The sequence below is a fragment of the Protomyctophum parallelum genome (assembly GCF_964188405.1).
Source record: "Protomyctophum parallelum genome assembly, chromosome: 23".
Lineage (NCBI taxonomy): Eukaryota > Metazoa > Chordata > Actinopteri > Myctophiformes > Myctophidae > Protomyctophum > Protomyctophum parallelum.
The window spans coordinates 32,517,555-32,534,207 of NC_139715.1; the positions used below are offsets into that span (position 1 = coordinate 32,517,555).

The following is a 16,653-nucleotide window of genomic DNA, read 5'->3' on the forward strand; positions in this document are numbered from 1 at the left end:
CCCATTGCAGTTTCAAATTCTTCTAGGTCGAAGGGTTTGGTTTAAGGGCTGGCTGATTGTGGTTGGTCTGATACCACTGTGCGATGGTATTCTCCTGTGGGTCGGTGGCGGTCTTGGTCACAACTGGTGGCCAACAGTCATAACCAACACCGCCACCGACCCACATAGAATACCATCGCACAGTGGTATCAGACCAACCACAATCAGCCAGCCCTGAAACCAAACCCTTCGACCTAGAAGAACTTGAAACTGCAATGGGAAAGTTGAAACCCGGAAAAGCAGCAGGGATTGATGACATACTGGCAGAAATGATACAGCACCTGGGACCTAACACAAATACCTGGCTTGTGGGGATGCTGAACACATGCATAGCACAGAAAACCACCCCTTCTGTCTGGAAAAAGGCCAAAGTGGTTGCAATCCCTAAACCTGGCAAAGACCCATTATCCCCGAAGAGCTACCGACCCATTTCCCTCCTCTGCATCACGTCTTTCTTATACCTGTGGTGTGCGGGCTCCATCCAATACCTACACCAGTTGTGATGCAACAGAGTTTGCTGTGACCGTTGTGAATTATGGGTGTTGTGGTCTTTGCCAAGACGGTGGATTGTGGCCCATGCCTTCCTGCTGTTATTTGTCATGTTGGTGTTCTCTATATCTTTTCGTCCTGGGCATGACGTTAAACTGTTCCGTTCGAGAGGACCGGCGACCCTCGAATGTAAACAGGTGTTGGGACAGGACAGGTGTTGTCTTGATGCATCCTGTGATGATGCCACAGGTGTCATTTAGGGCTGTGTCGACCAATTTGGTGTGACGTGATCGGCTCCAGCTTGAGCAGGCATACTCTGGTGTAGAGAAAGACAGGGCCATGGCAGTTGCACGGATTGTTTGTGGGTCTGCGCCCCACATGGAGTTCACTAGTTTTCACAGGATGTTATTGTGGTTGTTGACCGTGGCTTTTGTGTTCTCCAGGTGTTTTTTGAAGAAGAGTGTCCTGTCCAGTGTAAATCCAAGATACATGGGGTGGGTATGGTTTGAGAGTTTGTGATGCGCAATTCTTTTTTTGCGTCTCGGTTCCTCAGGTGGAAGCTGCATAGTTGGGTTTTTGATGGGTTGGGTTTCAGGTGGTTGTATAGTAGTAGCTTGACATTTCTTGGAGGGCACTTTCAAGGACAGACTCAATCTTCTGGAAGTCTGCTTGTTGGGTGGTAATGCAGAGGTCGTCGGCGTAGATGAAACGCTGGCATTCTGTGGGTAGTAGCTGGTCGTTTGTGTAGATATTTAAAAGGAGGGGGGCGAGCACGCTACCTTGTGGGAGGCCGTTCTTTTGGGCTTTCCATTTACTCCTCTGGTCATTTAACTGGACATAGAAGCGCCTGTTGTTGAGGAGGCTTGTGCTGACCATTGTGCGGTGTTGGACAGTGTCGTAGGCAGCAGGGAGATCTCTGAATGCTGCTCCAGTTATTTGTTTTCCCTCAAACCTGCATAGTTGGGTTTGTGTGTGTCTTTCTTTTTCTGTCTTTCTTTCTTAGGAAGGAGATCAAGGTAGACGCCGTTGGAAGGCTCAACACAAGCCGATGCCCCTAGAGATCCATCTCAAAGCTTCCCTCAGGGAGCCCAGCAAGCCAGCTAGCCAGCAAGCCTGCCCAGTCAGCCAACGTAGCCAGTCAGCTCCACCAGTCAGCCAGTGTAGAAAGTCAGGCTGCCAAGCCAGAGCATATCAGCCCTTGCAGTCAGCCATTGCAGCCATACCAGCCTTGCTCAGTCAGCTCAGCCAGGCCTCTCTCGAGGCCTGGCTCTCTGTCTGCCTGGCCCGGTCTGCCCCGCCGTGCCTTGCAGCAACAGAACCAGCCTTTCTGGCAAGCCAGCCAGCTCAGAATGCGAGCTGAGCAAGCCAGTGCAGCAGCAAGCCCAGACTAGGTTACCGCAGCCTTACTGTGCAGCCACAGCCACTCAGCGGAGATCAGCAGGAGCTGGCCAGGATCCAACCCTTGCAGCGCAGCCTTAGGCCGGATAGTCCCCCTGCCTGCACTTTGTTGCCTAACTGGCCTGTCTGCCTGCCTAGGCGCCTCGGTCTTCCTGTCTGTCTGCTTGGCCTGCCGGTCTGAAACTGGTTTAGACTAACTGCGTGCTTGCCAGCTGTGCTGGCTTGCTGAGCTCGTATTCTGAGCTGGCTGGCTTGCTAGCAAGGCTGGTTCTGTTGCTGCAAGGCAGGGCAGGGCAGACCGGGCCAGGCAGACAGAGAGCCAGGCCTCGAGAGAGGCCTGGCTGAGCTGACTGAGCAAGGCTGGTGGCTGCAATGGCGGACTGCAAGAGCTGATATGCTCTGGCTTGTCAGCCTGACTTTCTACACTGGCTGACTGGCGGAGCTGGCTGGCTGCGTTGGCTGACTGGGCGGGCTTGCTGGCTAGCTGGCTTGCTGGGCTCCCTGAGGGAAGCTTTGGGATGGATCTCTAGGGGCATCGGCTTGTGTTGAGCCTTCCAACGGCGTCTACCTTGATCTTCATCCTAAGAAAGACAGACAGAAAAAGAAAGACACACACAAAGTCAACTATGCAGCTTCCACATGAGGAAGGCAGGCAGGAAGGCAGGCAGGCACGCAGGCAGGCACAAGCTGCCTGCGTGCTTGCTTCGCCCTCCAGTTTCTGCTCCAGTTATTTGTTTTCCCTCAAACCCATCCTCAATGTGTTGGGTGAGGTTGAGCTCTGTCCAGCACAGGCCGGGACGGAAACCAGCTTGGTCTTTAGTCAGCTTGGTGTCTATGAGTGGCATGAGGCGTTGGAGTAGCAGCCTCTCTTGTAGGTGATGCAGAGAAGGGAAATGGGTCGGTAGCTCTTTGAGGATGATGGGTCTTTGCCAGGTTTGGGGATTGCAACCACTTTGGCCTTTCTCCAGACAGAAGGGATGGTTTTCTGTGCCATGCATGTGTTCAGCATCCCCACGAGCCAGGTCTTTGCGTTAGGTTCCAGGTGCTGTATAATTTCTGCCAGTATGTCATCAATCCCTGCTGCTTTTCCGGGTTTCAACTTTCCCATTGCAGTTTCGAGTTCTTCTAGGTCGAAGGGTTTGGTTTGAGGGCTGGCTGATTGTGGTTGGTCTGATACCACTGTGCGATGGTATTCTCCTGTGGGTCGGCGGCGTTGTTGGTTATGACTGTTGGCCACCAGTTGTGATGCAACAGAGTTCGCTGTGACCGTTGTGAATTTTGGGTGGCTCCCTGAGGTCCTTGATCGCCATTGGGTCCAACAGTGGTCATTGAAGCGTGCACACACACATGCACACATGCACCTACACACGCACAGGCGCACATGCGTATGCACACCTGGACCTTTAAATGAACAACAACACAAAAACTAAGGCACTGGTGTCGGACTTCTGGTTTACCGGAACGGGGTTCAACTCCCTGCAGTGCCCTGCTCAATGTGTTGTATTTCATTCATTGGTCCATGGTCTCAGAGGTCATTGAGCGGCGCGCTATAGTGCGCGATTCTTCATCATTGTTGAGGATTTAAAAAAAGGCGAAAACCAAGGAAAAGCAAAAGGCTATAGTCCATGGTCACGGACTGCATACTGGTCAAGGTCATTGATACTGGTGAAGATCATTTACTAGTCTTATGAAGGTCATTTATACTGGTCAAGGTCATTTACTAGTCTCATGAAGGTAATTTATACTGGTCAAGGTCATTTACTAGTCTCATGAAGGTAATTGTCTCCACCAGGCCGAAGGCATGGGGGGAGAGTATGTTTTATAATGCCTTCCTGCTGTTATTTGTCATGTTGGTGTTCTCTATATCTTTTCGTCCTGGGCATGACGTTAAACTGTTCCGTTCGAGAGGACCGGCGACCCTTGAATGTAAACAGCCACGAAAGGAAACTATGTGTGTGTGAGGTGTTCTCTATCATTTCATTCCAGTACTACTACTTTGGGTAGTGGCTGGACGTTTGTGTAGATATTGAAAAGGAGGGGGGCGAGCACGCTACCTTGTGGGAGGCCGTTCTTTTTGGGCTTTCTATTTACTCCTCTGGTCATTTAACTGGACATAGAAGCGCCTGTTGTTGAGGAGGCTTGTGCTGACCATTGTGCGGTGTTGGACAGTGTCGTAGGCAGCAGAGAGATCTCTGAATGCTGCTCCAGTTATTTGTTTTCCCTCAAACCTGCATAGTTGGGTTTGTGTATGTCTTTCTTTTTCTGTCTTTCTTTCTTAGGACGGAGATCAAGGTAGACGCCGTTGGAAGGCTCAACACAAGCCGATGCCCCTAGAGATCCATCCCAAAGCTTCCCTCAGGGAGCCCAGCAAGCCAGCTAGCCAGCAAGCCTGCCCAGTCAGCCAACGTAGCCAGTCAGCTCCGCCAGTCAGCCAGTGTAGAAAGTCAGGCTGCCAAGCCAGAGCATATCAGCCCTTGCAGTCAGCCATTGCAGCCATACCAGCCTTGCTCAGTCAGCTCAGCCAGGCCTCTCTCGAGGCCTGGCTCTCTGTCTGCCTGGCCCGGTCTGCCCCGCCCTGCCTTGCAGCAACAGAACCAGCCTTTCTGGCAAGCCAGCCAGCTCAGAATGCGAGCTGAGCAAGCCAGTGCAGCAGCAAGCCCAGACTAGGTTACCGCAGCCTTACTGTGCAGCCACAGCCACTCAGCGGAGATCAGCAGGAGCTGGCCAGGATCCAACCCTTGCAGCGCAGCCTTAGGCCGGATAGTCCCCCTGCCTGCACTTTGTTGCCTAACTGGCCTGTCTGCCTGCCTAGGCGCCTCGGTCTTCCTGTCTGTCTGCTTGGCCTGCCGGTCTGAAACTGGTTTAGACTAACTGCGTGCTTGCCAGCTGCGCTGGCTTGCTGAGCTCGTATTCTGAGCTGGCTGGCTTGCCAGCAAGGCTGGTTCTGTTGCTGCAAGGCAGGGCGGGGCAGACCGGGCCAGGCAGACAGAGAGCCAGGCCTCGAGAGAGGCCTGGCTGAGCTGACTGAGCAAGGCTGGTATGGCTACAATGGTTGACTGCAAGGGCTGATGTGCGCTGGCTTGGCAGCCTGACTTTCTACACTGGCTGACTGGCGGAGCTGGCTGGCTGCGTTGGCTGACTGGGCGGGCTTGCTGGCTAGCTGGCTTGCTGGACTCCCTGAGGGAAGCTTTGGGATGGATCTCTAGGGGCATCGGCTTGTGTTGAGCCTTCCAACGGCGTCTACCTTGATCTTCGTCCTAAGAAAAGAAGACAGAAAAAGAAAGACACACAAACTCAACTATGCAGGTTCCACATGAGGAAGACAGGCAGGAAGGCAGGCAGGCACGCAGGCAGGCACAAGCTGCCTGCGTGCTTGCTTCGCCCTCCAGTTGCTGCTCCAGTTATTTGTTTTCCCTCAAACCCATCCTCAATGTGTTGGGTGAGGTTGAGCTCTGTCCAGCACAGGAGCGGCCGGGACAGAAACCAGCTTGGTCTTTAGTCAGCTTGGTGTCTATGAGTGGCATGAGGCGTTGGAGTAGCAGCCTCTCTTGTAGGTGATGCAGAGGAGGGAAATGGGTCGGTAGCTCTTTGGGGATGATGGGTCTTTGCCAGGTTTGGGGATTGCAACCACTTTGGCCGTTCTCCAGACAGAAGGGATGGTTTTCTGTGCCATGCATGTATTCAGCATCCCCACGAGCCAGGTCTTTGCGTTAGGTCCCAGGTGCTGTATCATTTCTGCCAGTATGTCATCAATCCCTGCTGCTTTTCCGGGTTTCAACTTTCCCATTGCAGTTTTGAGTTCTTCTAGGTCGAAGGGTTTGGTTTGAGGGCTGGCTGATTGTGGTTGGTCTGATACCACTGTGCGATGGTATTCTCCTGTGGGTCGGCGGCGGTGTTGGTTACGACAGTTGGCCACCAGTTGTGATGCAACAGAGTTTGCTGTGACCGTTGTGAATTATGGGTGGCTCCCTGAGGTCCTTGATCCCCATGGGGTCCAACAGTGGTCATTGAAGCGTGCACACACATGCACACATGCACCTACACACGCACAGGCGCACATGCGTATGCACAACAACACAAAAACTAAGGCACTGGTGTCGGACGTCTGGTTTACCGGAACGGGGTTCAACTCCCTGCAGTGCCCTGCTCAATGTGTTGTATTTACATGGTTCATTGAACGGGGTTCAACTCCCTGCAGTGCCCTGCTCAATGTGTTGTATTTACATGGTTCATTGGTCCATGGTCTGAATTATGGGTGGTGTGGTCTTTGCCAAGACGGTGGATTGTGGCCCATGCCTTCCTGCTGTTATTTGTCATTTTGGTGTTCTCTATATCTTTTCGTCCTGGGCATGACGTTAAACTGTTCCGTTCGAGAGGACCGGCGACCCTCGAATGTAAACAGGTGTTGGGACAGGGACAGGTGTTGTCTTGATGCATCCTGTGATGATGCCACAGGTGTCATTTAGGGCTGGTTTGAGGGCTGGCTGATTGTGGTTGGTCTGATACCACTGTGCGATGGTATTCTCCTGTGGGTCGGCGGCGGTGTTGGTTATGACTGTTGGCCACCAGTTGTGATTCAACAGAGTTCGCTGTGACCGTTGTGAATTATGGGTGGCTCCCTGAGGTCCTTGATCGCCATGGGGTCCAACAGTGGTCATTGAAGTGTGCACACACATGCACACATGCACCTACACACGCACAGGCGCACATGCGTACATGCGTATGCACACCTGGACCTTTAAATGAACAACAACACAAAAACTAAGGCACTGGTGTCGGACTTCTGGTTTACCGGAACGGGGTTCAACTCCCTGCAGTGCCCTGCTCAATGAGTTGTATTTCATTCATTGGTCCATGGTCTCAGAGGTCATTGAGCGGCGCGCTATAGTGGAAAGGAAAAGCGAAAGGCTATAGTCCATGGTCACGGACCGCATACTGGTCAAGGTCATTTATACTGGAGAAGATCATTAGCTGTTAACAAACTGACGGACACACACACACACACACACACACACTCAGAGTGCAAAACATACTCTCTCCCCATGGCTTTGGCCTGGTGCCATACCGTTATGAATTATTTCCTACAATGTCAATTCACTCAATTGTGAAATTACTTTACCGTTGAAATGCAAAATTTACATTTCAATGAATGGACCTTGTAAAACAAAACAAAAACCAAGGCACTGGTTGTGGTACTTCTGGTTTACCGGAATGGGGTTCAACTCCCTGCAGTGCTCTGCTCAATTTGTTGTATTTATATGGTGCAACAGAGTTTGCTGTGACCGTTGTGAATTATGGGTGGCTCCCTGAGGTCCTTGATCCCCATGGGGTCCAACAGTGGTCATTGAAGCGTGCACACACATGCACACATGCACCTACACACGCACAGGCGCACATGCGTATGCACAACAACACAAAAACTAAGGCACTGGTGTCGGACGTCTGGTTTACCGGAACGGGGTTCAACTCCCTGCAGTGCCCTGCTCAATGTGTTGTATTTACATGGTTCATTGAACGGGGTTCAACTCCCTGCAGTGCCCTGCTCAATGTGTTGTATTTACATGGTTCATTGGTCCATGGTCTGAATTATGGGTGGTGTGGTCTTTGCCAAGACGGTGGATTGTGGCCCATGCCTTCCTGCTGTTATTTGTCATTTTGGTGTTCTCTATATCTTTTCGTCCTGGGCATGACGTTAAACTGTTCCGTTCGAGAGGACCGGCGACCCTCGAATGTAAACAGGTGTTGGGACAGGGACAGGTGTTGTCTTGATGCATCCTGTGATGATGCCACAGGTGTCATTTAGGGCTGGTTTGAGGGCTGGCTGATTGTGGTTGGTCTGATACCACTGTGCGATGGTATTCTCCTGTGGGTCGGCGGCGGTGTTGGTTATGACTGTTGGCCACCAGTTGTGATTCAACAGAGTTCGCTGTGACCGTTGTGAATTATGGGTGGCTCCCTGAGGTCCTTGATCGCCATGGGGTCCAACAGTGGTCATTGAAGTGTGCACACACATGCACACATGCACCTACACACGCACAGGCGCACATGCGTACATGCGTATGCACACCTGGACCTTTAAATGAACAACAACACAAAAACTAAGGCACTGGTGTCGGACTTCTGGTTTACCGGAACGGGGTTCAACTCCCTGCAGTGCCCTGCTCAATGAGTTGTATTTCATTCATTGGTCCATGGTCTCAGAGGTCATTGAGCGGCGCGCTATAGTGGAAAGGAAAAGCGAAAGGCTATAGTCCATGGTCACGGACCGCATACTGGTCAAGGTCATTTATACTGGAGAAGATCATTAGCTGTTAACAAACTGACGGACACACACACACACACACACACACACTCAGAGTGCAAAACATACTCTCTCCCCATGGCTTTGGCCTGGTGCCATACCGTTATGAATTATTTCCTACAATGTCAATTCACTCAATTGTGAAATTACTTTACCGTTGAAATGCAAAATTTACATTTCAATGAATGGACCTTGTAAAACAAAACAAAAACCAAGGCACTGGTTGTGGTACTTCTGGTTTACCGGAATGGGGTTCAACTCCCTGCAGTGCTCTGCTCAATTTGTTGTATTTATATGGTTCATTTTTATTTTCTGCTCATTGTGTTGCCTTTTCATAGATGATAACCCCCAGGTTCTTTAATGTGTTTGCACTCCCTACAGTTAGGTTACCAAGTCTATTTATTTATTATTTCTGTTCACTAGAACTAGAACCAATTACCAAAGTAGGCTTTCTAATGACACAACTCGCCTTTGTTTTGATGTGTAGCAAAAACGTTCTTTTTATTTACGCCAAAGAGTAGAGGCTGGTCTGCATTCATGCGAGCGGGGAAGTTTAGAGTAATTAATAAGTAACTAAATGAAACGCATTAGAGCTTTGGACCAGAGCTAGTAGTCATAGCACTTCATGGTATATGCATAGTTTATATAGTTTCATTTTATAGATATATTAAACAGAGGGGACTGGAGTCAATTGGGTTATATTATGTTTAGAGCAGACGTAGAATACGCACATCGACGGGCTGGGTGCTGGGCTAAAAGAAACTTAAGTGAATTGGATGGAGCCCGCACACCATAGGTACTAGCAAGACGTTCTTTATTTAAATACTGACAACGTTTCGATCACAAGTTTGTACATTTATAATAAGGGCACCCTTATTATAAATGTACAAACTTGTGTTGTGTGTACGTTCACATGACCTGATGAAGATCTAACAGATGGAAACGTTGTCAGTATTTAAATAAAGAACGTCTTGCTAGTACCTATGGTGTGCGGGCTCCATCCAATTCACATTATGTTTAACACTAATTTGAAGCTGTCAAAATCTGACAGACTTCTGGCGGCCATGGCCACGCCCACCTTTTGGTAAAGCCAACTTTCCTCCCGGAGTTTTCCCCAGTGAGGGGGATAACTTTGTAATATGCTATTGGCTGTTTGGAAAGGCTATATTATTTATATTATTTATACAATTTAGTATTATTTAGTATATGTAAGGTTTTGCCCCCTCAAATGGTACCTCGTCAGATAATCCCCACATATCCTACAACAACTTCTGTGAACAGACTTCACTGTAGTAGCTTTTCATAAATTATATTTGTACTTAGGCTGTTCTGCTGTCATGAAAGTTTATAGTTAGAGAAATTCAAAGTCCAGCCGTCTGCTGTCCAGCCTCTCCCACCCCTCACTGGGGAAGATTATGGGAGGAAAACAGAAACGGGGCGAGTGGTCTTGTTACCAGTGTGCAGAGTGCCCGCACTGAGCGACCCTACCCTGAAGCTGGGGTCGTCTACTGAGCGACCCTACCCTGAAGCTGGGGTCGTCCACTGAGCGACCCTACCCTGAAGCTGGGGTCGTCCACTGAGCGACCCTACCCTGAAGCTGGGGTCGTCCACGTCCACTGAGCGACCCTACCCTGAAGCTGGGGTCGTCCACTGAGTGACCCTACCCTGAAGCTGGGGTCGTCCACTGAGCGACCCTACCCTGAAGCTGGGGTCGTCCACTGAGTGACCCTACCCTGAAGCTGGGGTCGTCCACTGAGCGACCCTACCCTGAAGCTGGGGTCGTCCACTGAGCGACCCTACCCTGAAGCTGGGGTCGTCCACTGAGCGACCCTACCCTGAAGCTGGGGTCGTCCTAGGCTAAGCAGCTCATCACCTCATTTCAATCACCTGTTGGGTTTGGGCATGTTGAGCAGAACAAACAGAGCAGAGGTGAAGAGAGGAGCTCTTTCATGTCAGAGAGTCTCCACAAAAGATACGAAAGAAAATAATATAAAAAAGAACAAGAACTTAACTGAACTCCTAAAAGTCTGTGCAGAAAAGGCGCGTACGGTATGTTCCCAGTTGTTTTGTTTGTAGAGTAAACAGTGTTGTAATTCTGTCGATCGTTTAATTGTTTGTGTACATCTCATTGTGTTTGTTTATATATAATACGGACGTCATGATTGACTGACAACAACAAGGACGTTCATATTTCATGTTTCATTGTGTTTAAAAGGATATTGTTGTGTTTTTTGTTGCCGTTTTTCACATTGTCGCTTGGGATAAATAACAAGCCCTCTCTATCATTTGGGTCTTATTTCTGCACCAGATGAAGATGGTTTAGGAGCAGTTACAATGGTTCATTCTCTTCTCATTGTGTTGCCTTTTCATAGATGATAACCCCCAGGTTCTTTACTGTGTTTGTACTCCCTACAGTTATGATGATAACCCCCAGGTTCTTTACTGTGTTTGTACTCCCTACAGTTATGATGATAACCCCAAGGTTCTCTACTGTGTTTGTACTCCCTACAGTTATGATGATAACCCCAAGGTTCTCTACTGTTTGTACTCCCTACAGTTAGGATGATAACCCCCAGGTTCTCTACTGTGTTTGTACTCCCTACAGTTATGATGATAACCCCCAGGTTCTTTACTGTGTTTGTACTCCCTACAGTTAGGATGATAACCCCAAGGTTCTCTACTGTGTTTGTACTCCCTACAGTTATGATGATAACCCCCAGGTTCTTTACTGTGTTTGTACTCCCTACAGTTATGATGATAACCCCCAGGTTCTCTACTGTGTTTGTATACAGTTATGATGATAACCCCCAGGTTCTTTACTGTGTTTGTACTCCCTACAGTTATGATGATAACCCCCAGGTTCTCTACTGTGTTTGTACTCCCTACAGTTAGGATGATAACCCCCAGGTTCTCTACTGTGTTTGTACTCCCTACAGTTAGGATGATAACCCAAAGGTTCTTTACTGTGTTTGTACTCCCTACAGTTAGGATGATAACCCCCAGGTTCTTTACTGTGTTTGTACTCCCTACAGTTAGGATGATAACCCCCAGGTTCTTTACTGTGTTTGTACTCCCTACAGTTAGGATGATAACCCCCAGGTTCTCTACTGTGTTTGTACTCCCTACAGTTAGGATGATAACCCCCAGGTTCTTTACTGTGTTTGTACTCCCTACAGTTATGATGATAACCCCCAGGTTCTCTACTGTGTTTGTACTCCCTACAGTTAGGATGATAACCCCCAGGTTCTTTACTGTGTTTGTACTCCCTACAGTTAGGATGATAACCCCCAGGTTCTTTACTGTGTTTGTACTCCCTACAGTTAGGATGATAACCCCCAGGTTCTTTACTGTGTTTGTACTCCCTACAGTTAGGATGATAACCCCCAGGTTCTTTACTGTGTTTGTACTCCCTACAGTTAGGATGATAACCCAAAGGTTCTTTACTGTGTTTGTACTCCCTACAGTTAGGATGATAACCCAAAGGTTCTTTACTGTGTTTGTACTCCCTACAGTTAGGATGATAACCCCCAGGTTCTTTACTGTGTTTGTACTCCCTACAGTTAGGATGATAACCCCCAGGTTCTTTACTGTGTTTGTACTCCCTAGTTGGGTTACAAACCAAGCCCGAAGGGACTCTTGTACTAGATAGATCTACATGTGTGTGCGTTTATCCTAACATTTGTAAATGGTATTTCCTGTTGAATCATTTTGAGACAAAAAATGCTGGTGGCTCATGGGTCGGCCGCATAGGTCAGCCGGTCGGCCGCATGGGTCGGCTGGTCGGCCTATGGGTCGGCTGGTCGGCCTATGGGTCGGCTGGTCGGCCTATGGGTCGGCTGGTCGGCCTATGGGTCGGCTGGTCGGCCTATGGGTCGGCTGGTCGGCCTATGGGTCGGCTGGTCGGCCTATGGGTCGGCTGGTCGGCCTATGGGTCGGCTGGTCGGCCTATGGGTCGGCCGGTGGCTCATGGGTCACCTCGCCCTCCCTCGCCTTGTAGCTCTGCATGTTGCATGTGTGTTTTTATGATCTTCAGACTATAGGATTTATGGTAAGTCTCCCATTGGTTAAGAGGCAGCCTAGCAACAAGGCAGCCAATCACCTTTTTGAGACATTTTTACCGCATGCTGGTTCCACAAGTGGCTGGAGTCACAGATGCAGTGAGAAAATCCACAGATGCAGTGAGAAAATCCACAGACGCAGTGAGAAAATCCACAGACGCAGTGAGAAAATCCACAGACGCAGTGAGAAAATCCACAGACGCAGTGAGAAAATCCACAGACGCAGTGAGAAAATCCACAGACGCAGTGAGAAAATCCACAGACGCAGTGAGAAAATCCACAGATGCAGTGAGAAAATCCACAGACGCAGTGAGAAAATCCACAGACGCAGTGAGAAAATCCACAGACGCAGTGAGAAAATCCACAGACGCAGTGAGAAAATCCACAGACGCAGTGAGAAAATCCACAGATGCAGTGAGAAAATCCACAGACGCAGTGGCAACAATTGACACACAGAGTTGATGATTTACAAATGATACTTTTGATAAATGCGCCCCGCAAGTATAAATTATTTTTTGTATGTATTTAAATGCCAACTTACAAGTTATCATAAAAAAGCGTGACGTTTGTCTCAAAATGATTCAACAGGAAAAAGGAATGCCAAATGCAGATTTACAATTCACACGCAGAATTGAGGATTTACAAATGGTATTTTAGGATAAACGCACACACATTTTATTTTTATTTTTGTAAAAATCCACTTTGCACGTCTCAGAGAGAGACTCTGGACTGCGGTGGTGCGTGCGGTGGTACGTGCGGTGGTACGTGCGGTGGTACGTGTCTGCAGTGCACGTGCACCACTGTGTCCAAACCAAACGTGCTATAATTATGACCCATAAAACCATAATATTGATTTAGATAATTATCCTCAGGCCGATAACGACTAACGAGACAGTCGTTAAACCAAGTCCAACGGTCACGTACATGTCACTGTGGTCCTCCAGACACACGGACATGTCTGTGTGTCCTACAGACACACGGACATGTCTGTGTGTCCTCCAGACACACGGACATGTATGTGTCCTACAGACACACGGACATGTGTGTGTCCTCCAGACACACGGACATGTGTGTGTCCTCCAGACACACGGACATGTCTGTGTGGTCCTCCAGACACACTGTCCTACAGCTATAGTGGTGGAAAAAGTCCTTTACTTAACCCATTCTGACCTGAGATCAGATTCATACGAGGTTTTCCACTGGACACACACTGGTCTGATTAACCCATTCTGACCTGAGATCAGATTCTAAAAATGTCAGTCGTTCTTCGATTTTTTTTTTAAAATAGCAGACCTACAAGCTCGTATCGCGCCACTCGGTGGCGCGATATGAGCTTGTAGATCTGCTGAATGGGTTAAAGTACCAAAGTTGGGGCAGCGGTGGCCGAACGGTTTGCAGAGCGGTCTTGGTATCGGAAGGTCGCTAGTTCGTATCCCCGGACCGGTACGTTAAAATTACCACCGCTGAAGTGCCCTTTGAGCAAGGCATTGAACCCCTACCATGAAATGTTCTATGAGCAGGGCCTGGCTGTAAGGGAGGCGGCCTTTTTTCCCCGACACCCCTTTTAGTCGACGGGACAACGGTCCGACAGTGTCGGACCGTTGTCCCGTCGACTAAAAGGGGTGTCGGGGGGGGAAAAAAAGACCTGCACCCGGCTGTAAACAAGTTCTTGAGCTTAGTCCAGTTACCCTGGGTAAATAGTAACTTTGCTTTGCTTTGTATAGAATTGTGAGCTTCTACTTCTGCTATTTTCAAATGGGCCGAAATGTATAGGCTGTAGTTGAATGCATGTTTTGTAATAATAATCCAAATCTACAAAGTAACTATAGTAACTAATGTTTTAAAATAATCTCTAGGTCGGCCTGGGCCGGCCGAGTGGTCAAGGCACATATAGGCTGGTAATCCAGCCTGACGGTGTGCCGTGGGTTTGGTCTTTAAATAAATACTTTCTGAAACATCTGGTCTAGTCGGGGGCGGCACTGTATTACGTAACACCGAGCAGGAGTGGTTTAATGGTCTAGGTTGAAGGTTCACTCACAGTACACACACACAACACATGTTGCTTCTCCTCATACAGTATCTGCAGGCAAACCCGCTTCACTGGGGAATAATCATTTAGAGAAATAACCGAAAATGCAAAAGATATTTGCACAGAATGCAACTGAAACTCCAGAGCCTGTGAAAGCAGACATCAAAGGTAGGGCTTTAAAACTTATGACTTTCACTGAGGAGTTTCAAAAGATTTGGGACACATTTTGAAAACGTATATCTGACAAAACTTGTGAATTGGGTTTTCAAACCTGTATTGTGGGCTATACTTTAAAACAACTGATCTACAAGCTCGCGCGTGTGAGCGTCTATCCCCTATAGCCTCCACCCCTTTTAGCCGATCTACAAGCTCACAGCATTTGTAAGATCGGCTATTTGCCCCGCTATAGGACGATATAGGGTTTCTGTTGCCTATTTCAAACATTATGTTGAGGCGTTTTGTCATTTTGTAAAATTGCCACAAACACCTGAATGTTTAGAAATGCAATACAAAGTGTTTTTGTATAGCACATTTAAGGAACAATGCAATTAAACCGGTTTTAAAACATTGGGCATCAAGATACAGGTCAAAATAAATACAAATATATAATGTCCCCTCTGACCCCCCCCTTTCTGTGTGTGTGTGTGTGTGTGCGTGCGTGCGTGCGTGCGTGCGTGCGCGCGTGTAGGGGTGGTTCCCGATTGGTTGCAGGGTACTCTGCTACGTAATGGTCCAGGTCTGTTCTCTATGGGAGACTCCGCCTACAACCACTGGTTTGACGGGATGTCTCTGATCCACAGCTACACCTTCAAAGATGGTACGTCCTATAAACCTGGATTATAAACCTGGATTAACAATCCTGGAACCTGGATTATAATCCTATGAACCTGGATTATAATCCTATGAACCTGGATTATAATCCTATGAAACTGGACTAGGATCCTATAAACCTGGATTATAATCCTATCCTAGAACCTGGATTATAATCCTAGAACCTGGATTATAATCCTATGAAACTGGACTAGGATCCTATAAACCTGGATTATAATCCTATCCTATGAACCTGGATTAGAATCCTATGTAAACCTGGATTAGAATGAATTCTGCCCCTGCATGAAGGTTCATAGTTTACTCAGTAAACTCTTATTATTGTCTTGTGTTGTTTTTTCATAAGCGTCTCAGTCAGGTGGAAAACTCATATCGGCCTATTATCCAAATCTGTTGCTTTTCATCAGGATTATCTACAAGCTCAAAACACCTCATTTCATCAGGATTATCTACAAGCTCAAAACACCTCATTTCATCAGGATTATCTACAAGCTCAAAACACCTCATTTCATCAGGATTATCTACAAGCTCAAAACACCTCATTTCATCAGGATTATCTACAAGCTCAAAACACCTCATTTCATCAGGATTATCTACAAGCTCAAAACACCTCATTTCATCAGGATTATCTACAAGCTCAAAACACCTCATTTCATCAGGATTATATACAAACTCAAAACACCTCATTTCATCAGGATTATATACAAACTCAAAACACCTAATTTCATCAGGATTATCTACAAACTCAAAACACCTCATTTCGAGCTTGTATACTTTTGATGTAGTGAAGGGCGCTCTCATCATCATCATCCATCACATTCCGTGCTCAACCAATCAAATCATCACAGTCCGTGCTACAAACACACACGGGGCTCATATAGCCTACCCCCCAAAGCTGTGCATAGGACTATAGTGCCCCTCAAAGCCCTCATAGCCTACCCCCCAAAGCTGTGCATAGGACTATAGTGCCCCTCAAAATAAATGCAATATGGACATGAGACAACAACGATATGATGCTGACACAGACACACAGTGCTAACACTGTGTGGCATATACAGTAGGCAGCCTATGGAGTATGGTGTGCTGTATCATTCTGTGTTGTTTTGTTTTGTCATAGATTGTGTTGTGACTTTGGTGTGGTTTTTATAAGGGAGGTGTGGTACAGGAGTACGTTATGAGTTGATGTATTGCGCGTGCTTATAGGCGAGGTGGATGTTGTACAGGAGTAAATAGTGTGTACGTAGTGTGTAGTGTGTAGTGTGTAGTGTGTAGTGTGTAGTGTGTAGTGAGGTGTTGTACAGGAGTAAATAGTGTGTACGTAGTGTGTAGTGAGTAGTGTGTAGTGTGTAGTGAGTAGTGTGTAGTGTGTAGTGAGTAGTGTGTAGTGTGTAGTGAGTAGTGTGTAGTGTGTAGTGTGTAGTGTGTAGTGAGGTGTTGTACAGGAGTAAATAGTGTGTACGTAGTGTGTAGTGAGTAGTGTGTAGTGTGTAGTGAGTAGTGTGTAGTGTGTA

General features: G+C 47.9%; 1 protein-coding gene across 1 annotated transcript in view; it reads left to right on the top strand.

Moving 5' to 3' along the window:
- Positions 1-14,365: 14,365 nt before the first annotated feature.
- The window catches only part of bco1l (beta-carotene oxygenase 1, like), a gene marked incomplete at its 3' end in the record, with an annotated part of 14,902 nt that continues 12,614 nt past the window's right edge, over positions 14,366-16,653 (top strand). The window contains exons 1-2 of the mRNA XM_083758499.1: positions 14,366-14,482; positions 15,003-15,131. Of these exons, the coding sequence (XP_083614625.1) occupies positions 14,419-14,482; positions 15,003-15,131 (193 nt within the window). The 5' untranslated portion in view covers positions 14,366-14,418. The remainder of the gene's footprint in view (positions 14,483-15,002; positions 15,132-16,653) is intronic.